This window comes from Penicillium crustosum, assembly GCF_028827405.1.
Source record: "Penicillium crustosum strain IBT 35664 chromosome Unknown utg000001l_segment0_segment0, whole genome shotgun sequence".
In the NCBI taxonomy this organism is placed as follows: Eukaryota; Fungi; Ascomycota; class Eurotiomycetes; order Eurotiales; family Aspergillaceae; genus Penicillium; species Penicillium crustosum.
The window spans coordinates 434,424-457,307 of NW_026623122.1; the positions used below are offsets into that span (position 1 = coordinate 434,424).

Sequence of the window (22,884 nt, forward strand, 5' to 3'; positions counted from 1 at the left end):
TTAACGAAATCGGCTATTCGATGCTTGATTCATAGCCAATTTATTATTTTTAATAGCTTCCCTGGGCTTGGGGTAAGTTAGGTCCCCGCTTTTAGCAATTGGAGAACATATCCCGATCCTATTCTGATTGGTCAGATATCATGCTTTCTAAGACCAGCGTTGGAGTATACCTAGGTGACAATGACTCTCCAAGTTAAAGAAAGCCCTTGTTTGGAACACAATGGCTTGTCCTCCCAGCCTGCATTAAATCGAACGGCACATAAACTCACCCGCCGTGGAATGTTTTCGACTAAGCAAAAATTTTTTTTTTTTTAAATTTCAACTTCTTCAATCTTCTTGATTCCCCATCAAAATGTCCTACAGCTTTGACGGAAAGGTAGCATTAATCACTGGGGCTGGCAGTGGTATAGGGTATGAACTACTCACTCACTGAGTCAGAACCTATACAGTCAAAATGAGCTAACACGAGACGAAACAGGAAGGCCACTTCTTTCAAACTGAATGCCCTAGGTGCTTCATTGATACTCTGCGATTTGAATAAGGAGTCACTGAATAACCTCAAGACCGAACTTGAGGCAACACGTGCTGATGTTGTGCACGTGTACATACCATTGAATGTAGCGTCCAGCACCGAGTGTGCCTTAGCAATCAATTCAATCCCGAGCCGCACGGGTACAAACAGGCTTGACTACCTGTTCAACTGCGCTGGAATAAATCCCACTGATATTCCAATGACCAACACAACTGACGAGTATTTCAATCATTTGGTTGACGTGAACCTTCGTGGGACCTTCAATATGTGTCGTGTATGCGTGCCACTGCTGGAAGAAGGCTCGGTTATTGTCAATGTTTCGAGCATGTGTGGGCTCAAGGGATATCCAGGATACTCGGTTTATTGTGCCACTAAATTTGCAATTGTTGGATTCACAAAGGCCTTAGCACTTGAACTTGGTCCCAAAGGGATTCGAGTCAATGCTGTTGCGCCAGGTCCAATTGATACGCCAACGATGGTGGGAAACACATCTGGAAAAGAGGAGGACAATGAAAGATTGAAGGGGGGCGTGGCACTCGGACGATTGGGTGATGCCTCTGAGGTGGCGGACGTGGTGGTGTTCCTGTTCAGTCCCCATAGCACATTCATGACTGGAAGTATAGTTGATGTAACCGGGGGTCTCCGATGAGCAGTTGAGCACCCATCCGATGACACTTCAAATGAATTAGAAGTCATAGACCACGACTGAAATGAAATCCAATTGCGAATCTTGTTTCCTTCCTTTCGCTATCAATGGAAGTAGCTAGCGAGGAAAGGAGCGTTCCTAGGCACGACATTCTCACAGACACGAGTCAATTGAGCAGGATCTATGATGAACTACACTCAAACATCATACAAAATGGGTGAAAACGGACTCATTAGGGATTTTGGGGGTTGGAAGTGGGATGAATTCAAAATCTGCAATAATCTTCGATACATCGGGATATATATGGCATGGATGGTCTAGGTAATACGAGTAGTAGTAGCAGCAGTAGTAGGACCATTACTTCCCATTACACCAGTTATAAGAAAACTAGCAGTAACACACGTCAGAGTATTATATAATCGGTGATGGTGCGTGAAAGCTTGTCCAGATACCGATTTCGATGATATGATCTTCTTTTAGATCTTCTTTGTCTATCACCGATGAGATCAGGTCTTATCAAAGCCCTTGACCAGTGGATGAATCTTCCAGCCAATGTATGCTTTACCAATAGGGTGAGAAAGTCCTATCAAAAATTCCCGTTTTTAATAATGGACCGCATAGATAACGCCAGAACAAGCTACCAAAAACATGCTGGGGCTGTTCTACCCCACGAAGCCTCCCCAAGGCTGCGATCCGCAGTGAGGGGTTACCCCGAATCTCCACGTCCTAGTATCTTTCAGCAAGCAAAGGTAAATTCTATATCAACCATCAAGTTGCTGTGTCGATCTACATAAATCTTTTCAAGAATTTTTCTACGTGATAAACTCTGACAGCCATTCAAGCATGCCTCCCAAGCGAGTACTCGTCAGCTATGGTGTAGATGTCGATGCAGTTGCCGGGTGGATTGGATCATATGGAGGCGAAGACTCTCCCAATGATATCAGTCGTGGTTGGTTATAAATACACCATACACGATGTACATTCAGAAATTCGATCTAATTGTCTACTAGGCATCTGGGCTGGTACTATCGGTACTCAGCGTCTTCTTAAGATGTTCGCAAAGTACGACATCAAGTGCACGTGGTTTATTCCTGGCCATTCACTTGACACTTTCCCAGAAGAGATGGCAGCTGTCAGAGATGCCGGACATGAAATCGGCTTGCATGGGTATCTCCATGAAAATCCAGTCGATATGTCACTTGAACAACAGGAGGCAGTGTTGGATAAAACATATAGACAGTTAACGGAGTTTGCTGGGAAGCCCCCGCGTGGAAGCGTTGCCCCTTGGTGAGAGCATCCGGATATGCATGACTAAGGATATTTACTTACTTCACGCCTTTGAATGAACAGGTGGGAGACTAGTGCAGAGGGTACAAAACTACTCCTGAAATATGGGATTGAATATGATCACAGTCTCCAGCATCATGATTGTCAACCGTACTATCCCCGGATTGGAGACAGCTGGACAAAGATTGACTATTCTAAGAAGGCTGAGGAATGGATGAAGCCATTGGTGAAGGGGGGACCATCTGGGCTTGTCGAAATCCCTGGCAATTGGTATATCGACGATCTCCCTCCCATGATGTTCATTAAAAGTGCTCCTAACAGCCATGGTTTTATGAACGCCCGTGACGTGGAATCTATTTGGAAGGATCATTTTGACTACTTCTATCGAGAGTATGATGAGTTCGTCTTCACTTTCTCAATTCATCCCGATGTGTCTGGGCGCCCGCATGTTCTTTTAATGCATGAGAGGTAAGTTTTGACAACCAAGCTACGGATATTTTTGCTGATATTTTTTAAGACTCATTGAATATTTCAAGCAGCACGAAGGTGTTGAGTTTGTCACGATGGAATATATTTGCGACGACTTTAAAAACAAAAATCCCCCAGAGCCTGGCGCTATCTTGCCCGCTGAGAGGGGCGCCGTTTTGCAGTAATGTGGATAGTGTACTTTGTACTGCAGACTTTAATGCCATTCTGAAATCAAAATTAAATCTTGAAATCCACCTTATGCTAGCACTAAACGACATGTATGAAATATGAGATCTTCTATTTAGGTAGAGAGTAACCATAATGAATATTATTATTCGAGTTTAAAAAATATATACATATGAGCTTTTGACATCCCAAACATTTTTCATAGTATATTGAAAGTTAAAATTCTGTTATTTGCTTCGCTTCGCTCAGCAAAATCACTTTGAAATTTCTATGCATAGGGGTTTACGCCCTTTCCATCCAACACTTCACTCAAGAAATCACCGAAAGTGACAGGCTTGAAATCCGGGTAAAGTTCTCGAGCATTGAGATACCCCAGGGACTTTGCACTTTCGGGAGAATTATCGCCTCTGACATACTTGCTGTAGTTGTATTGTGACATATACAGCATGAAAGGACTGCCCATACTTTTGGGGTTGTCATTGTACGCCTTTTTGGCCATGCTTACAGTGGCTTCTATTTCCTGTGCAGTCATCTTTATGATATATCTCATTAGCCACACAATAAATATGGGCATGGGGACGATCTCCCTTCGGAACTTTAATGATGCTCTGAACTTACGTGCTTTCTGTCGATCCTTTCAGCGGAACGTTCTTCCATCATACTGAAGATTTGGTTTTCCGAGAGAACATCGCCGTACGTGTACACGTATTGATTCAATGTTCGATCGTCAGTGGCAATGCGAGCAACAAATCGACCAATATCACGAAGGTCTGTAAGAAAGTTCGGCGCCTCCCCGTCGTGGTGAATGGTGACGTTTGGTGTGATGGGAGTGGCATAGTCAACCCGGCCAGATGGTATCGTTGGAAAGGAAATTTGATACCAGAAGCCGACGTCAATGACGGTAAATGGCAGAGAAAGGTTCTTTAAGTGTTGATAGACCTTTTCTTTCTGTGTGGTACAGTTTCGTTAGACCGTGGTAATGGAGAACAACTAAATTCAATACGGGAATGGTGGATCTTACATCGTCACGAATCAACATCACATCTCCGGGAGGACAGACAGTGGTGAAGCCGCAAGGAATGAACCTTGCGACGCGTGCTTCTTTGGCGGCTGTGGCGAGGGTGATTTGCGCCAACTGTGATCCCGCATCGATGGCACTGATGACTAAATCGAACCCTGAAAGCAAGGAGACAAGGTCCTCAAATGGCCCGTCAAGGTCTCCAACACGGATCGGGAGACCTTTCTGGGCCAGTTCTTTGGCTGTGGGCTTGTCTGCCGAAGATGGACGTATAAATAGCTCTATGGACTTATAGCCTCTATCAGTTTGACGTATGCGGCCTTCGAAGGAAGCTTAACCCACATAATTACCATGTTCGATAAGACCCTCCAAAATCGACTGGCCAGTGTGTCAGTTGCACCAAGAAGAAGCACCTTTTGCAACATTTTTCCGTTGTGTTCTGCTGTGTTCTGTTTGCTGGATAGGTCCAAGTGAACAAGGTCTCTCTTAAATGGAAACCACGACCTCTTCAACTGTTACGGATACATACATATCCGGTTGGATCGTCTCGGAAGTGGAGGATCCGACATCCGGGCTGGATGGCAAAGACTAACCCGAGTACGAAGACTAAAAACAACTTCGTTTAACTTATACCAAAAGGAATCGACTACACTATTTCTCATCTAATCTACATTGTAGTAACCCCCCCCCAAGTATAGGACCTGGCGGTGGTCACCGTAGCCAAATTTATTGTGGGTACCCATGCTTGGCGGACTGGGTGCCCGCCAGAAATATGGAGGTGCATTGATTTGTGTGGTGTACAAAAGCTTCATGTACACTATCTAACATCGATGGGAGAAGCCAGGTACTTTGATTATTGAGGCATGTGTAATAGTAATTCAGGTGTTTATATTTTTCTGCCGTTCCAAAATAAGGCATTATGGCATCAAGATCCTCTAGAATTGGGTTTTGAAGCCTGACCCCTATACCGCTTCGTATACAGTATGTATTTTGAACTTGTGTAAATTATTTAATTGTTCCTACTACTGTTACTCCTACAATATTTGTTCGTTGGCTGCAAGGGCATTTTAGCGAATGTGAAAGAAGTATCGTGATTTAAATATATATATCCAAGGTCGGTACATCGTGCACCTTTCCATCTAATAGTTGTAATGAACGTAGCCACGCCTTCACTATGACTACAGGAGAATTTAAAATGACCCTTGATGGGTGGCCAAGTAAGCTCGAGTCTAAAAGGTTATAGACTTGAAAAATACTATCTAACCCTAAACACGGTGGGGCCTTATCAACTTCCCCAATCAACTTGTTGATCACCATAACTATAACTATAATCAAACAGACTTGGAAAGCTGTCAAATTCTAGTCGAAATCTAACTTTGTCAATTGCCTGTTGTGGTGATCGTGAAACTGAGTACATAGTCACCTGCTCCTGCATAGCCTATAAGAGGCACCAAGGATTGATGGAACCGTAATGCCCAGATTCTTGACATCTTCCCGTCGACTAGATGGTTCTCTCAAACAGGTCGCCAGTCCAGGAAAAAGAAGAAGATCAGCAGCCCAGTGAATTGCCGATTCCTCCACGATTGAGAGTCACTTAATATGCGTTTCCGCCACTACTTCCCCAAGGCAAAACTTCACATGGTTAGCTTTCTACAATAGTTCGGGGTTGTATGACACCCCGCTCGTGCTATTTACACTTGACGCTCACCCGACGTAATAGAGGCTCGGGTAGGTACGTGACTGTCTATACGTTTTAAAATCCTCGGTAAAAAAAGTCAAACTAAGCAAGAGAAATAGATTCCGTGTAACTATCTATCATGTTTGATGACATAAAGAGACATATCTCATCCAAAAGATATATCTACAAATCAAGAGCTTCACTGCGAGACACACCCTTAGGGTCTAGTGCAGGTGCCTCACCGACAGCAACCACACGAAGGCAAACCCGAGGCTCATCGTAATCGTAAGTAGCAGTGTGGTAGACAGCACGGTTATCGAACACGGCCAGATCATCGACCTCCCACTTGACACGGGCCTAAAGAGAATGACGTCAGATATGGTTACATGAAGTATGTTCGAGTTCTGGGAATGCTTACCTGAAGATCATGATTGTCGGTAATCAGTTTCATCAAGTAACTCTTGATGTGCTCGCTTTCATCTGGAGCCAGTCCATTGACAGATTGCAGATGGTGACCAACACCAAAGATGGATTTCCATCCGGTAACCGGGTTGGTTCTCACAATGGGATGCTCAGCAGTCAGCGACTGGTCAACATTCCTGGGGTGGCCTCTGGCGACCTGGTAGAGGTGGGTGTGGTCAGGGTTAGGACTGTAACCAACAGGGGAGAAAGTGCCAGTAAGAGTTTCCAGGAAAGCTCTCCAGGGGGGACTGATACGGTCGTAGACCTCATAGGCGCTGGCGAAAACAGTATCACCACCGGTTGAAGGGCGAACTTTGTTCACTAGAGTGGTGTAGTCGGATGTGACGCGCTCAAAGGCGATATCCGAGTGCCAGCCATCGGCAACGCTTTGTTTCTTCAACGTCTTCTTGCCGGCCACCACACCACTCTGCTTGGAAAGCATGTTTGCTGGGTTGCGGGCAATTGTAGACATTTCCAGATCGGGCTTCTCGCCCTCCTTGTGGACGGTGTGGTTGCTGTGGTTGTTAATTTGTGATACCATGACATGAGTGGTGGGTACATACATGGGATGGATATGAACACCAGACTCCTCAGGCTTGCCAGTCAATTGTCCAAGCCGATGGGTAAAAAACTTTTGCTGGTCTGCAGTGAGGTTCTTCTGATTGCGGAAGACGACAAGGCCACGGTGGGAGACTGGGAGTAGTGAGCTTTCATTCTAACTTGGAGCTAGAGTTGGTGGGTACTCACTGGTAATAGCTAGATCACGAAGGAGCTCGTCCGCATTGGGAGCGTTAAGGACTTCGGTCAAATCAATGTCATGATACACTCTGCCGAGGATTCGAGTGAGGTCCTCGTACTTCCAGTGGTCAATGGAAGTACCCAACGTAAGTGGAGCAGGGAAAGAAGTGATGAAGTCTTCGATAGGCATTTTGAAATAGAATGAAGTATCGAACACTGTAGATTCAACCGAAAGATGATGTGTAGAAGATAGAGAATATGATGAGATTGTCTGGGAGTTTGGTGGGTTATCTGGGTGCCTTTTATATCTTTCCCCTCGCCCTGTAAATCACTAAGCAGTCTTCTTGAAACCCCCGAGGGAGGAAAGAAAAGGAAATCAAGCGTCAGCTCGAGTTTACCCCACCCCTGGTCATCGGAGGATGGCGATAGAGAGGGGGAGTATGTTTGGATATCGCTGGAAGTAGACATTGATGTTTCCTGGCCGAGGGCCAGAAGCCTGACCGATATCCCTGCCTGCCTAGTGGACGGGATGTGACATTCTGCACAAAATCTTAGTGTCTGCATGTCTGCAGGGGTTGGAATACCACTTGAAATATCCACATTTAATGCATACTCTATATTTGGTTAGCGTTGAAAATGCAATGTATGTCTCATCACAATACCAATACTGTAATAACGACATTACTGGCGATGTGCTCTAATATCCGGTATCGGCAGATTACAGACGACACCGAGATAAATTGCTAGTACGGAGTACTCTCGTCAACCATCACCAGTGGGTTCCACAGCAGATCATATAAGACTATTCACCGTGGAGCTACTAAATTGGATGAAGATTGTACCTTTATATTCTCTTCTAACAATTGACTCCAACACTTTCTTCCATTTACGCGGGCCTTGAGTTGTTTTCTTTGAGCATGGCCACCAGCACCGCCAAAGGGCCAGTCGTTGTCCATGATCAAACTAACCTGCTGCCACGCACGCAGCTCCTGGTGGTGTTTGGTACTCTCGCCATCGCGTTTCTTATCGCTTATGCAGATCAGAACGGAGTGGGTGTGGCATTACCCATTATCGCGCGGGAGCTGAATGCGCGAGATACAATCAGCTGGGCAGGTACTTCCTCTATGATCGCGAATACAGTGTTTCAGGTGCTTTACGGGCGCCTGTCTGATATATTTGGCCGCAAGAAAGTGTATCTCTCTGCGGTACTGCTGCTTGCCATTGCGGACATCCTCTGCGCAACTGCGCAAACTTCATGGGCCTTCTACCTGTTTCGCGGCCTAGCAGGTATTGCCACTGGCGGAATCAACTCATTAACAATGATGATTGTATCCGATATCGTTACTTTACAGGAACGTGGTCGATACCAGGGCATCCTGGGCAGTTGCATCGGGCTTGGGAATACGATTGGTCCCTTCCTGTCAGCTGCATTTGCGCAGCACTCCACTTGGCGCGGATTCTTTTATCTGATCAGCCCTCTAATGCTGGTTTGCGCTGTGGCTTCGTTCTTTTTGCTACCATCCTCCATGCCAAAAGGGAATGGCCTCGCGAGAGCGAAATTGATCGACATTTGGGGTTTAATATCTGGATCTGTCGCAATCATCTGTATATTGATCCCTATTTCCGGCGGTGGGTCTTACTTTGCCTGGAACTCTAGTCTCGTTATCGCCATGCTTGCCGTCGGTGGCGTGGCCACGATTGCATTCATCCTGGTGGAGTGGAAGGTTGCTAAGCTGCCAATGGTACCGTGTGAGTTTGACGCTATTCCTGCTGCATAAACCTTTTCGGGCACCGTCGGAGAGCTAATTATATGTTTAGTATCCATGTTTCGCACCCCTGCCGTGACTGTCATTTTGGTGCAGAACCTCCTCTTCGGCTACTGTTACTATGCCGAGCTATATTTTCTACCCTTGTATTTTGAGAACGTGCGCGGGGTGACTCCACTGGTATCTGCAGCTCTCCTCGTGCCATTGGTGGTCGCACAGATGATATTCTCTGTTGGCTCCGGGTTCTACATCTCGCATTACTCACGTTACGGGGAAGTGATCTGGTTTGGTTTCATCTGTTGGACAGTGTATGTGGCCCCAATTTCCTTATCTCTTTTTCTCCTCTGCTTACATGTGATGTGGCATACAGTGGAGCTAGTGTACTTTGCAACCTGAAGCAAGACACGTCTCTAGGAGTGATCATCGTGGCCCTGATCATCCTTGGTGTTGGCGTTGGCAATGTGTTCCAACCCTGCCTAATTGCCATCCAAGCACACTCACCGAAGGATCTGCGCGCTGTGATCATCTCCAATCGCAACTTCTTCCGTGCACTTGGCGGTGCCGTTGGCTTGGCATGTTCCAGCCTTGTGCTTCAGACGTCCTTTGGCAAGGCACTCCCAGACGATCTTAGCTACCTCAGTAGGAACAGTTATGTGTTGCCCTCGCTCAGTAACTTCTCTACAGCGGATCAGAATTCTATCCGGGCCGCGTATGCCAAGGCCAGTCGCACTGTGTTTATCTCTATGGCGCCTATCATGGGATTCTGTCTGGTCATCTGTGTATTCATTCGAGACCAGGGATTACAGCGGAAGGAGGAGACTGCGCCCCCGCAGCCAAAGGAAGAGACTGCACCCCCGCAGCCAATACCGATTACAGAAGATACCACATCGAGTGCCGAAAAGGGTATCCTGAAGAATTGACCGAGGCTGGATAGATGGATACACGAGGGAACAAATGAGGAAATCTCGGAAATGGCCGTATTCCCAAGCGGGTTATCACCATAAGCCGGTAAATTTGATGAATTACTACTGTTATCTTACCAAAAATAGATCATCGAGAAGAATGTATTTAACTATATCTCGTATTATATTTAATGCAAATTTTAGGCCAAACAATTCATAAGGATGGGATTGGACATTGCAATCAGGTGCATAAAACTTCGGCTTCATGTGGGGGGAAAAAGTACGATTATTCTTGCCACTCGACCAGATCAAAAGAGATAATCTCTAATTCTGGCCGGGGACTATTTCTTAGTGCTGACCCTTTAACCCCCCGGGGCCCCGGGCTGTTTCTTAGTGCTGACAGCTTATTCCCCCGATGAAACCTCATGTACAGGCGGCCCGCCACCCATGAGCACCGAAGTTAATATCATATTTTCCAATGTAATATTTCCACCCCGAAGGATTGTCGTATCGGGATCGGCGAGCTGATCGGCAAACTGATCGGCGCATATTTTTGAGTAATATATGTAATTAGTCATGTAAATAATCATTTACTCTTTATCTTAGCAAAGCTATTCTATTCCTTGAATGAAGAAACACTATCCTACCAAAAAGTGAAGTCTGGCCAACTTCTCATTATTCATATAGAGTAACCTAAAAAGGTGCATTTAGTTTGTTATATCTAGGTTTCACTGTTGCCTGTTTGTCTTGAACCTGTGGAAATGGCTGTAAAGATTGGAAACAGAGCAAAAAATAAGCCAAAACACAATAAAGATAGGCAGATAGATAGATAGACAAAGGCCGCTCATTTGAAGGATACAGCCTATGCCCGTTTGCGGGCTAGGACCAAAGCACTGCCCCATTCCACATCAACCTCAATGGCTTTCCAATTCACGCTATTTTGGGATCCCTCTCCCCGTAATGCAGGCTCAGCTTCCCGAATAGCATCCATCATCCGGTCGATCACATCGCCATCACCACTTCCATCCTCTGCACGACGCTTCTGGTCCGGGAAGTGCTGCTGCCACTTGTGGAAGGAGCTCCACGTGCGCATGTACTCCTCCATTGCGCCTAGAGTCATACGGGCACTCATGAAGCGTGTGCCCTTGCCACTGCCGATACCCTGCGTACTAGGTTCGTATTCCACGCGCGTGATATCATGCCATTCAGCAGCGGGGGGGCACCACAGCTCGCAGCTTCTCCTGCACAATGCGTCGTCCAGGCTGCTGCCAGTAGCTTCCCAGAAGTGTTGGATCTTTCTGGTAGGCAAAGTGCTCGATGATCTCACTCGCTTTGGGATGCGACACCAAAACGTGGTCCTTGTACCCCCAAAATGCCAACGTACCCCCGGGCTGCATAATGCGCGCTAGCTCAGGCCATAGCTTCGGGTAGTTGAACCAATGAGACGCCTGCGCGGCAGTCACGAGGTTAACTCGTCGGTCAAACACAAATGGGGAAGACTCTGCTGCAGCTTGATGGAAGCTGACGTTGGGATACTTGGCAGCGGGACCCGTTGACAATTCACGGGCTTGGGCGATCATCCCCGCTGAAGGATCGGTGCCGATCACACGGCTAAAGTGAGGGGACAACTCGCGGGCTACCAGACCGTGGCCGGTGCCAAGGTCTAGAGCCAGCGTGCGCTCGGCATCTGGAGAGGCGTTGTGGAAGGATAGGACTGCTTTGTACAGTTCGGCAGGGTAGGTGGGTCGAAAAGCTGCGTAGCCTTTGTGGCCAAAGGACTTGCTCCTATTCGAAAATGGTTAGAACTTATAGAGATACTTTCTCAAAGAACCCAAAGAATTCAACCAGGAGATAAACAGGTCAAGCCAAGAATGGCAGACTCACAAGAAAGACGCCATGATTCTTCTGCAATCGTTGGTGTTTGTTTTTGTTTTTTGTTTTTTGGTAGTAAAGAGGGGCCAATGGATGTGACAGGGAATTATTTAATGAGGGGAGAGCAGATGGGTGAGAAATTCAAAACGGAATAAGATGAGGGAAAACACCAATGAATACGGGGTGCTAGTCTCCGAATTCTCCTCACGGCGACTCCGATCCTGATCCTTCGCGCCGTCTGCACGGATACTTCCAAGGTTGAACTAGGTCGGCGCCCGAAGCTAGTCCAGGGGGTATCGAGATCGACAGGCTGACTTGTCACAAAAACTTTCCCTGGCGCAATTGCATTCAACAACGGGGGACCATGTGGGTGCAGTGGACATAACGTTACGTTGAGAGGAGCCCTGAACAGTATTTATGTATTGCCAATTTTCGCGGGATGTACCGTTCCGTCCCGTCCAGCCCTGCGCCGGACATATCAATAGCTCCGAGTACCGAGCCGATGGGCAATTAAGCACGTGGAAACCGAGAGTCTGTCAAATATCCGGTAACGGAATGTATGTAAAGAAACGTATGGTCCGAAATCCAGAATACTCAAATGTTATGATACGAGGCCTGTCAGATCAGGGATACAATCCCACCATTGAGAAGAATTTCCGTGATTTTTAAACCAAAAATCAAGTTAGTTGGGAATCTAGTTGATCTTCTCGCTATATATAGCCTCACATATTGTCTCGATGATACAACAAACTTTTGATCTACTGCAATCTATCGGAATCGAATTGCTGACCATTTTATTCCAAGGTTAGCTGAGTATACGACCCCTATATAATCTTGTGTATACTAATCCGGTTGAATAAAAGGTATTTGCTTGCACCAGGGGATCTTTACTGTTTGAAATGCAAGTAGTATTTCCTCTTTTATCAAAAAAACTCCTCGCTCATTCTGTAAAGTGCTTCGCCAGCAGCACTCGATCATAAAAAGAATCCAAAATGGCTACGATGAAACAACCTGTGGCTGGCAAGACCATATCAGCGGCACCTGGAACCACGGCCATCTACGGTATGAATCCAAAAATTGACATATAGCGAATCATGCTAAAGTCTACCTTCCACCCACAGGCGCATTGGCAGGCATGATGGAGGCGTTGGTCTGTCACCCACTGGGTAATTCAGTCTCCTCGACAAAATAATGTGCTCTGTACCAATTAATGTTGACCATGATCAGATACTATCAAAGTCAACATGCAAACCAAAAACACGACAGCAACCCTACTTCCACCGAAACCCGGAGGTATGAGATGACACCTTTTGCATATTTCTAGCGCAGGTGACTCTAACGAGAAATGGGCGGCGTTTTAGACCAAACACTCGTGAGAACAATGCAATCAATCTATCATCAGAGCCCAACGGCGTTCTACCGCGGTCTTGGGGCTGTTCTTATAGGAATCGTGCCGAAAATGGCCATCCGATTCACCAGTTTCGAAACATACAAGGCTATCCTCAAAAGACCTGACGAGGAAGCTCTCACCTCAGGAAGGTTAATCCTTGGTAGGTTGAACCCAAGATCTTAAAATAAGGAAATAGTATCCTGATACCTTTTGTCAATTCAGCCGGTTTAGCTTCAGGAATTACAGAAGCAGTTCTTGTTGTAACTCCAACAGAGGTTCTCAAAATTCGCTTACAGACTACAAAGGCACGAGATGGTGTCCCTGGGGCCGTGGCTGTGGGATACAGAAATACGCCAGAGGCGCTGTACACCATTGTACGGACAGAGGGTGTCAAGGTCTTATGGTCGGGCATAGGATTAACAGCGGCTCGCCAAGGGACAAATCAAGCTGGTAAGTGTCACAGTTTGCTTTCCAAGTCACGTTGTTATAAAAGCTTTTATTCTGATATTTCTTCATCTAGTGAATTTCTTCGCCTACACGAGAATACGTCAGGCTCTAGTGGACAACCAGCCGCAGTACCAATCTTCTGGTCTACCATCCTGGCAGACTTGCTTGAATGGATTTCTAGCCGGATCGCTTGGGCCTTTAGCCAATGCTCCAATTGACACATTAAGTATGTTACATCTACAATACACAAAACCCTTGGCTGATGATGATTTTAGAAACCCGGATTCAGAAAAGTGGCAACGTAGGAAATGAATCGGGACTGTCTCGTCTCCTTCACACGTTCCAGGATATCGTGCGTCATGATGGTTATAGGGCTCTATACAAAGGGATTGTACCTCGTGTTTTGCGAGTGGGGGTTGGTCAGGCTGTTACCTTTAGCACGTATGAGGCGTTGCGACGATGGTTGTAATAGATAAGGTCGTTGAACCCAAATTATCACACAAGTATCCGATAACGTCTTGGCTCTAGGAAATAAGATAGAAGAATTCAGTTGATCCATAAATTATCTTAATTCCACCAATACAATTCGCCCATAAAGAACCATTCGGACAGTCTAAGGCGCGCTCAAACAAGCCGTGCTAACGAAAGTATGTATTTGAAGACAAATTTAATCCTGGGATTGCGAATAGTGATCTCATCGGACTTTGCCTATATGGGAGATACCAGCAGCCACTAAAACCAGCGGGAATGGTGATAAGAAATGGCCGAGTGAAACTGGCTTACAGAAAAAAGTACGACGATTGGGCCGACTGGGCTTGGCAGGAGGGGGCCACGTCGTGGTGGATACTGATGAAACTAGCGGAATCTTGGCACTGTACGAAGTAAGCAGGGTCCCGCTCTCAGAGGGGACCCGGTTCGGCCCGTTTGTAGATCCCTTCCGATCTGGCCTGAAGCTTAGGATAAGCAAACTGGAGCCTCTCCTATAGGTCACAACCTTGGAAGTTGTTGTCGCTACTCCCTACCGTTTTAGTGTGTGGATACGATACCCTGGTATTTTATTTTCAAATTTTTCAACTTGATACCGAGTTCATCAGTACAAACATACTACATTCCCATATTTGAGTGAGCGGTAATCGGCACCTGTAATATCCGAGATCGGCAATATCACTTTCAACTGTAATGCATGCATGCTGAAGGTGTTCTGAATAAATATAAGTACTGTGACATGACGCTTCGCATCTGACGCTCAGCTCAAGCTCGCGTTATCAGGGGTACTCATTTTCAGAAACACACAAGAACCGGGTCCCACTTTATCATGGATTTTACATTGCAGCCTGGCGAAAGCTTCCCAGACAATGTCGTATTCCAGCAAGACCCCCATCTCCCTACTTCTCATAGTAATGCTCAAATTTATTCTAACACCCGCTCCTCGATGGCAGATACATACCCTGGGCAGAAGAAACAAGCTCTATAAGCTCGTGTGGGATTGCAATCCCTTACAATGCTTCGAAAGAATGGTCTGACAAAAAGGTCATTTTGGTTTCTGTTCCTGGTATAGTCTTCGCTTACTTATAGTTGTTCCTACGTTACATGCGTGCAACAAATTAATTGACCCATCTTCAATAGGCGCCTTTACCAGGACATGCTCCGGTCTTCACCTCCCCAATTACATTGACAATCTTCCTGCACTTAAGGGAAAAAGGTGTCGATTTGGTCGCGGTTATTTCCTTCAATGATCCAAATGTCATGAGTGGCTGGGGGAAAGCAAATAATGTTACGAATAACGATATTGTATGACTTACGAGACTGGCAAATAGTACGGCGCTAACGCACTTGACATCAGATATTCCTCTCTGATCCAAATGTCGGGTTCTCAAAGAGTATTAATTGGGCCGAACCATCGGGCCTTCGGGGACTTCGTTATGCCATTGTCATCGACCATGGAAAGGTTGTCTATGCACAGAAAGAGACCGAACGAGGCAAAATCCAGGTAATATTTTCCGTGTGATTTCTGGCACTACTTCCGGTATTGAGTATAGAGCTAATCCAAGATGTCCTTTGTTTGCGCAGAACTCGGGGGTCGAAGCCGTTCTTCCGTATTTATAGATTTTGTGGTTGTCTAGTTTGTTAGCCCGGATTGATCTAAGGGGAAGCCTGATTTGTGACTCCATTCATCATCCCTGAGAGTTGACTTGAATTATCTACCTATACAGAGAATCTCCAAAGCTTTTGGCATACAAAGTCCATCTTTCCATTCCCATTATTACAAAATAACCATTTGGCCAAAAAGAGATAAAAATATACGGCAGCAAGGATATATCATTGCCTTTTAAACAATTATTCCTCTGGCACCTGGGTAGCGTAGTAAAGCGAATGGGACGTCTGACCGGAATTCGCTCCTTGACTTGCCAAATAGCTTCAAAACAAGACGGCTCACCTCACTTCGAAAGTGAGCTTGATACGATTTCTCCGGAAGGCATTCGCGTCTTTCGTTTCCCAAATGATCTAACGTCTGAGGTTTGGCCAGATGGAGTTCCTTACTCGCAGGGATTTGGGGGGCTTGACGTTGAAACCTTTGTAGTAAATGTCTCATACAGAGACACTACCAGAGTACGATTCATGTCTGTGCCCCTGCTGGAAATACAAACATCGCCTCTATCATGACTCATATTGGTAACTATCTCTGGAATCCAAGGGCGTGACGTGACGTGAATGAAAAAGTCGTCTCGCTCAATAAAATAGTTGCGATTCATAATTCAGCAATTTGATATGACCCAAGACTGTTTTCCGGCAGTTCCCTGTCACAGATAGACTCTATGCCTTCCATTTATACGTCATCATGGCTAAGTGCATTATTTTTGTGGAAAGGACATCATGCATGTGCAGAAAGAACATGAGCATGGTGAGAATTATTAGATGAACAACAAATTACTACTTCTATACCTAATTGCTTATTATTAACAACTATAGGATTATTATTTAAAATATCAGCTGCACCATTCCATTTTTGATCACCTGATGTTTATGATGGAATAGTTACTACTTTTGTAGCTATTATAGCTAAATTTTCTATATTAACTTTATTATTACAATTAGTCCATTATACAAATAGTATATATATTACTACACAATATACTTGAACTACTAGTTTATTAATAAGTTCATTATTATCTTTAATAATTGGTACTGTATTAGGTTTAACTCAATTTAGAATTAAAAGATTATTTGCTTATAGGATATTTCCATATTAATAGTTTCTTAGCTTTAAGTTTAACTATTACTTTATTCTCATTTGCTGGTATTCCACCTTTAATGGGATTCTTTGCTAAACAGATGGTATTTTCTGCAGTTTTACAAGAAGGATTTATCTTTTTAACTCTTACAGGTGTATTAACTAGTGTTATAAGTGCTGTATATTATTTATTTATAGTAAAAACCATGTTCTTTGATGGACATTCTTATACATATTTTAGTAGCTTAAAAGATTTAAGAATACCTGCTCTTATTTTATAAAAAAATAAAAGGTCTGTCAAAAAGTAGTCGCAGAGTAATTAGTATTGTGGGGCAAAGGGTTTCTTGTGGTTTTTTGTATGCAGACTGGGTGCTTAGTAGAGATATATATCACATAGGATAAAAAACTTCATTTTCCAAAATACGGTTCTAACCACCGTGCAAAATAGAGACATGACAGTATATGCTATAAATATATAGCTTCATCTTTATGGATGCCCAGGTATAGTTCTACGCTAGCTAACTAAGCAAGCACGGGTGAAATTCAGGTATGGATAAGGCCAAAATCAGGCATTAAGGCAGAAAATTAATGCTTGGTACCCCGCGAAATGCCCCTCAAGCTTTTGCGCATCCATGGTTCAGACCCGAGGATCTGGAGCGGGCTCAATTCCGACCAACAGTACTCTGCAATGGGATTAAGAAAACTGTTGAGGGTCCTACATCCCTCCGACAGAAAAGAGCGTTCGACCTCACCGTCGCTGTCACCGTCGCCGTCGCTCGCAGCAGCGGGCACCACTAACAGCGATGCTATAACGCCTGCGACTAGCACTCATAGTAGCCCTGATGCCAATGTTACTACCGGGGACAGCACGCCCAGGGATTTATGGGATGAAGCCTACATTATTCTTAGCAGAGAAGACCCGAAGCTGAAGCAGCGATACGAAGAGATTTTGTTGACTCAGGACGAACTAAATGGCGAACCAAGCCAGAATCATTTAGGTGCGTTCATATCCACCCTATCACTAAATCCGAGGTCTGACGCGACCGTAATTTAGCGCCTGCTGGTTCGTATCAACGAGAAGAGCAGCTACGACAAATAGCGAAGAGCAAAGTCGAAGAAATCGATTTGGCCAAATGGCAACCCAAGATTGGTAGCCACTCTGTGGATATCGGTGGCGGGTTTGACCAAGCTATCAAGATCGTGGTTGCAGCCAAGGAATTTGTATCGTCGGCTGTTAGCTCTGAGCCTCATGCCGCATTGGCGTGGGCTGGAGTGTGTATTTTCTTGCCGGTATGTTCTAAAGCTGGCAGGTACGTTGTGATGGGTCTAATATTGTATCCCTAGCTTCTTTTAAGCCCGTCAGAGCAGAATTCGGCTGCCCATGATGGCCTTGAGGCTATTCCCCTTGCTGTGCGCAGATTGAGGGTCATGGAGAGACTTGTCAGGCGAGGAAAATCTGAACTGACTCGGAGTAGCTATCACTCTGATAGCTTGGAACTTGTCAAAGACTTTGAAGATACAGCTGTCGACCTGTATAAGACAATCCTTGAATTCCAGATCCGACTAGGGAGGCAGTATTCAGATAATTGGGCAAGACGCTATGGACGAGATGTTTTCAAAGCCGATGACTGGACGGGTCTGACTAGTCGGATCAAGAGTCTTGAGGTAAGGTGCACCGAGATCGCTCAGGATTTGAGTCGCGAGCGGATTGAGAGTGCTCTACAAATCAGTGAGAACAACATGCAACGCGGTCTGCAGGAGGTCCAGCAAGAGTTGAAGAAAACGACGCGTGGCATTGAGCAACAGACTATGATGCAGTCTGCTTGGCGTCAGACTGACGAGGAGCGCAAGTGTGTACAACTGTTTCGACAATCAAATTCATACGAGAATCAGAAAGGCAGAACGGCAAAACGGGTTTTGGAAACGGGGAAATGGTTTCTGGAGAACGACAAATTCATCGATTGGCGAGAGAACGAAGGGCCTGATCTTCTTTGGTTGTCTGCTAAGCCTGGTTCAGGCAAATCTGTTTTAGCAAAGACAATCATTGATGAAGGTTTAGCTACCTTGAGCCATCAGAAACAGTCTGCTGTCTGTTATTTCTTTTTCAAAGATATCTCCCCGTACCAGAGAAGTGCAGTAAGCGCCATATCTGCGATCTTGCACCAACTTTTCTCGGCGTTCCCATCTCTCGTGAAACATGCTCTCATGCCCTATCATTTAAATGGAAAGGAACTACTCGGCTTGTTTGACGAGATGTTTCGTATCCTCTGTCAAGCAGCTACTGATCCCACCGTCGGACAAGTTGTGTGCATACTGGATGCCCTCGACGAATGCAGTGACGAGGATCGATTCCCTCTGATTGGGGCGATCACCAATTTCTACCATGAAGCAACCGATTCTTTGAGCGATGACGATCAGCCCAAGTTGAAATTTCTCCTAACTAGCCGTCCTTATTCCCACATCCATGCCCAATTCCATGATCTGATGAAGGAGGCCCCTACAATACACTTGTCCGGGGATCATGAATCCGAAAGGATCAAAGACGAGATCGATCTGGTCATTGATGTCAGCATTCCAAAACTTGCTGCCGAAAGGGGATTCGACGAAAGGGCAACAAAATACCTTCTTGAAGAGTTGCACACAGTCGACAACAGAACGTATCTATGGCTGAGCCTGATTATGGACGAGATTCGCCTTAGCGAGCGACCTGCCAATAAGCGAGAACTGAAAAAGATTATCTCAGGCTTGCCGCGAAGTTTGATCGAAGCTTACGATAAAATCCTAAAGAGATGCCGCCACCCAGACCTCGCAAGACAGCTCCTGCATATTATCCTGGCTGCCCGGGAGCCTTTGACAGTCGATGACATGAAAATAGCCACTGCTCTTGCGAGTGACTTTGAATATCGCTCATATGACGAAATTGGGATCGAACGGTCAGACGCTTTCGAAATGAGAATAAAAAATGCTTGTGGTCTTATGGTGACCATTGACGATGGCTCTGTATTTCTCATCCACCAAACGGCCAAAGAGTTTTTGATTGAGGATGACGATGCGACTCAACATAGTGAAACTTGGAAACACAGTTTTAGTCCGCTGGATTCGGAAATCTTACTTGCAAAAATCTGCATGACTCTGCTTTCCTTCACTTATTTTTCCGAAACCCCACTCACAATAGATGACGACGATGATGAACCTCGCAAGGGAGTTACTGAATATACCGAGAATAATGCATTCCTAAAATATGCATCAATGAATTGGATGGAACACTCTGACAAAGGCGAACTTGATAACAATCCAAAATGGATGTCGTTGATGTTGTCTCTGTGCAGCGTGGATAAACCGGCATTCAGGACATGGTACACAATTTACCGACAATTGGGCGAAAACCATTTCCCTTCAAAGACGACAAGCTTGAATATTGCCGCTCATTTTAATTTTTCGAATGTGCTTGCTTCTCTTCTGGCCAGTGGCGAGAACCCAAACGAGCCTGATGGATACGGGGCAACACCCCTTGCACGCTCCGTGCGGCAATCTAAAAGGGCCGTGGAGCTTCTTCTAGATGCCAACGCAGACATCAATGCCTACGGATGGGAGGAGCCGTGGCACGATGAGGTCAACGACTCAGGCAGCGAAATTGAAGTCAAGCCGTTTGCAGGTACCCCTCTGGTCATGTCTGTATTTGGCGGTGATCCCGATATGGTCGAATTTCTGATCCAACGTGGAGCGGAGATAAACTTTCCTCCGCATAATTCCCTAACGCCACTATTTGCAGCATATATCGTGTCCATTGTCAATGATGAATCAAATGCAACAGAGGTTCTCCACCTCCTGCTTCGCTCTGGGGCGAATGTTTGTTTCGAGATGAAGCCTGAACATACCTCGACAGGGATGACAGTTCTTCACTATGCAGCAATGCAGAATGATCTAACGACATTATCAATACTTCTTGGCTCGGAAACTGCAGATGTCAACTTCCAGCTTCAGGAATTACCAAGCAATAAGCCAACCGAAGGCCAGTCGAGCGTTGATGGGCGAAAGATTTCAAGCAACAAGCGCACTTTATCACAGGACAGCTCTGGTTCCGACAGTAGAAGAGGCACCAGTGTGTCCAGTTGGGATGAGAATTTAGAAGTAGGTAGTGAAGCTGACGACAACGCTCTTGTACCCGACAATGATTCAAGCGCTGGCTTCAATAGTGATGACCACCAATCTGACTCATCTACGTCAACCCACTCGTCACTGGGTGAAAGGTACATGATAGGGGCCACTCCCCTACACCTCGCAGCGAGAGGTGAATTTGTGAAGAATGTCAAGCTTCTTCTCGAGCATGGAGCCGATCCGCATATCAAGAATGCTGATGGGTATACGGCCATGGATTTAGTTCTTGAACTGGTCGAGGACAGTGATGATGAGGCAGCATGCACTTCTAAGAAAACGGAAATCACAGAACTGTTGGAAAGATATAGTCACGTTTCCTCTGATGGTGAAGAGTCCCTCCCAGGAGTTAGTTCGATTGATGGCTAATAGACTATCCTCTTAGGGTTATCAGGCACTGCTGAGACCGCAGCCCTAACTTCAACCAGCACGGCCGAATGATCTCCCGACATTATGGGTAGAGGAGGACTACGGGTACATGGTTTTGGTGCGGGACACTATTCCACTAAGCAATGCCAGGTGTGTCCATCGCTAGCGGTACTTCTGCACTAGCTCATATAGTATTATAAACATATATCCCATGATTTATCATATTATACCAAACTAGCAATAGGCCCCCTGGGGCCTTAAACAGGACCCGAGCTTCATATTATTTCCCCCATATTACTATAACACGAAGTAAACATTCTTAGAGGGGAAACTTCTGCTATATCATAGACCAGCATCGGAAGCATACGGTGTTAATTCGTGATTATAAATCATCGGATAATAACGACGGACTATCTATCAGCATCTCCAGTTTCTTCTTCGTTTACGACCCCACTCAACTCGATACCCCGAATGTCGGGGTAAAAACCCCAACACTATGAAGACAGAAGAATATGCCACGGAATAACCGAGCACTGTTTATACTTCCTTCGTGTATTACAAATACATAGATCAATGCGTTTAGCTCGTGATTTGTTCATCTTATACCAGACTGTTAATGGTTTAATAAAGCGTTATTGACTACTCCTACCACAAGTATAACATAATCCCCAAACCCCAGGGCATATTACTGGAGAGGAAGTGGTGATCGAAATTGATCGGTTTGTATTCTGATTCCTGGTCCGCTTTCATTCATATTTCTAACCCCAAGGGGTCCCAAAAGGACAGAAATGCGAAACCAAGCCGAATCAACGCTACCCAGCGTTTCCGGGTCACCCAGCAGCCGGAAGATCAACATCCTCCTGGTAAACCCTAACTCTACCGAGTATATGACGAATGCGTGCTTGCAAGCCATTGCGCCAAATCTCCCCTCGGACGTCATCGTGTATGGATTCACAGCTCCTCGCCCGGGGCCTACGGCGATTGAATCACAGACCGATGCAGTGCTATCCACCGAGGCCTGCATTAGAGCCATAGCACCAATTGCGGGAAATTACGACGCCTTTCTGGTTGCTTGCTTTCGAGCGCATCCTCTTATTGGCGTGTTGAAAGAAGAATTCTCCCAGCCCGCCCTTGGAATCATGGAGGCGGCATTATATTCTTCGCGCATGTTAGGTGATAGACTAGGCATTATCTGCACATCCGCACGCTCTTTGGTGGCGCATAGACATGCTGTTTCAGCCTATGGATTCTCGGAATACTTTGCTGGATGTGAATCAGCCCAACTAGGAGTTTTGGAACTCGATTCGAAACCAAAGGAAGAGGTCCATGCAATCATCTCCCAGAAGGTCGACCGGCTTGTGAAAGAGAGAGGTGCGGATTGTGTTCTGTTAGGCTGTGCGGGGATGACAGAGATGCGGACTATTTGTGAGGCTGTGGTTGAAGGAACTGGGGTAAGGGTGCTAGATGGAGTGGGGCTAGGTATTCAACTCCTGGTGGGCTTAGTTAGAGAGAACATGAAGACTGCTAAAAGCGGGCTGTACAAAGACTCTTCAGCCGATAGATCCAAGCGCGGGCAGAGTTGGCTTTGAATGGGAGGGCAGACCATAAGCATGTGTAGATGCTGTAAAAATCGAGTAACCTATATATCAGACCCAATGCCCATGGAATATTTGTTCCCACGATTTTTGCGACTAGATGACCAAAATCGATACATACAATCACTCTTGCGTGCTGCT

At 45.7% G+C, this 22,884-nt stretch overlaps 9 protein-coding genes across 9 annotated transcripts; 6 read left to right on the forward strand and 3 right to left on the reverse strand.

The window, feature by feature from the left end:
* Nucleotides 1–352: 352 nt before the first annotated feature.
* On the forward strand, nucleotides 353–1,181 carry N7487_000169 (SDR family NAD(P)-dependent oxidoreductase; the record flags this gene model as incomplete). Its single annotated transcript, XM_056867918.1, has 2 exons — nucleotides 353–411; nucleotides 479–1,181. 2 exons carry the CDS (start codon nucleotides 353–355, stop codon nucleotides 1,179–1,181), a joined length of 762 nt encoding a protein of 253 aa, XP_056732702.1.
* Nucleotides 1,182–2,021: 840 nt separating this feature from the next.
* On the forward strand, nucleotides 2,022–3,118 carry N7487_000170 (polysaccharide deacetylase family protein; the record flags this gene model as incomplete). Its single annotated transcript, XM_056867919.1, has 4 exons — nucleotides 2,022–2,127; nucleotides 2,189–2,465; nucleotides 2,529–2,933; nucleotides 2,983–3,118. The coding sequence occupies 4 exons, from the start codon at nucleotides 2,022–2,024 to the stop codon at nucleotides 3,116–3,118; spliced, it is 924 nt and encodes a 307-aa protein (XP_056732703.1).
* A 269-nt stretch (nucleotides 3,119–3,387) lies between these two features.
* On the reverse strand, nucleotides 3,388–4,490 carry N7487_000171 (isoflavone reductase family protein; the record flags this gene model as incomplete). Its single annotated transcript, XM_056867920.1, has 4 exons — nucleotides 3,388–3,651; nucleotides 3,738–4,067; nucleotides 4,141–4,425; nucleotides 4,488–4,490. The coding sequence occupies 4 exons, from the start codon at nucleotides 4,488–4,490 to the stop codon at nucleotides 3,388–3,390; spliced, it is 882 nt and encodes a 293-aa protein (XP_056732704.1).
* Nucleotides 4,491–5,998: 1,508 nt separating this feature from the next.
* Nucleotides 5,999–7,205, reverse strand: N7487_000172 (TauD/TfdA dioxygenase family protein; the record flags this gene model as incomplete). The annotated part of the gene is made up of 4 exons (XM_056867921.1): nucleotides 5,999–6,172; nucleotides 6,234–6,792; nucleotides 6,841–6,970; nucleotides 7,025–7,205. The coding sequence occupies 4 exons, from the start codon at nucleotides 7,203–7,205 to the stop codon at nucleotides 5,999–6,001; spliced, it is 1,044 nt and encodes a 347-aa protein (XP_056732705.1).
* Nucleotides 7,206–7,932: 727 nt separating this feature from the next.
* N7487_000173 (uncharacterized protein) lies at nucleotides 7,933–9,701 on the forward strand (the record flags this gene model as incomplete). Its single annotated transcript, XM_056867922.1, has 3 exons — nucleotides 7,933–8,764; nucleotides 8,834–9,089; nucleotides 9,152–9,701. The coding sequence occupies 3 exons, from the start codon at nucleotides 7,933–7,935 to the stop codon at nucleotides 9,699–9,701; spliced, it is 1,638 nt and encodes a 545-aa protein (XP_056732706.1).
* Nucleotides 9,702–10,545: 844 nt separating this feature from the next.
* On the reverse strand, nucleotides 10,546–11,581 carry N7487_000174 (putative S-adenosylmethionine-dependent methyltransferase; the record flags this gene model as incomplete). Its single annotated transcript, XM_056867923.1, has 3 exons — nucleotides 10,546–10,845; nucleotides 10,907–11,468; nucleotides 11,568–11,581. 3 exons carry the CDS (start codon nucleotides 11,579–11,581, stop codon nucleotides 10,546–10,548), a joined length of 876 nt encoding a protein of 291 aa, XP_056732707.1.
* A 966-nt stretch (nucleotides 11,582–12,547) lies between these two features.
* On the forward strand, nucleotides 12,548–13,861 carry N7487_000175 (uncharacterized protein; the record flags this gene model as incomplete). Its single annotated transcript, XM_056867924.1, has 7 exons — nucleotides 12,548–12,617; nucleotides 12,677–12,721; nucleotides 12,783–12,848; nucleotides 12,917–13,105; nucleotides 13,168–13,395; nucleotides 13,466–13,618; nucleotides 13,668–13,861. The coding sequence occupies 7 exons, from the start codon at nucleotides 12,548–12,550 to the stop codon at nucleotides 13,859–13,861; spliced, it is 945 nt and encodes a 314-aa protein (XP_056732708.1).
* Nucleotides 13,862–17,312: 3,451 nt separating this feature from the next.
* N7487_000176 (uncharacterized protein) lies at nucleotides 17,313–21,148 on the forward strand (the record flags this gene model as incomplete). Its single annotated transcript, XM_056867925.1, has 3 exons — nucleotides 17,313–17,622; nucleotides 17,679–17,914; nucleotides 17,969–21,148. The coding sequence occupies 3 exons, from the start codon at nucleotides 17,313–17,315 to the stop codon at nucleotides 21,146–21,148; spliced, it is 3,726 nt and encodes a 1,241-aa protein (XP_056732709.1).
* A 788-nt stretch (nucleotides 21,149–21,936) lies between these two features.
* Nucleotides 21,937–22,737, forward strand: N7487_000177 (aspartate/glutamate racemase family protein; the record flags this gene model as incomplete). Its single annotated transcript, XM_056867926.1, has 1 exon — nucleotides 21,937–22,737. The coding sequence occupies one exon, from the start codon at nucleotides 21,937–21,939 to the stop codon at nucleotides 22,735–22,737; it is 801 nt and encodes a 266-aa protein (XP_056732710.1).
* Between the last annotated feature and the right edge of the window lie 147 nt (nucleotides 22,738–22,884).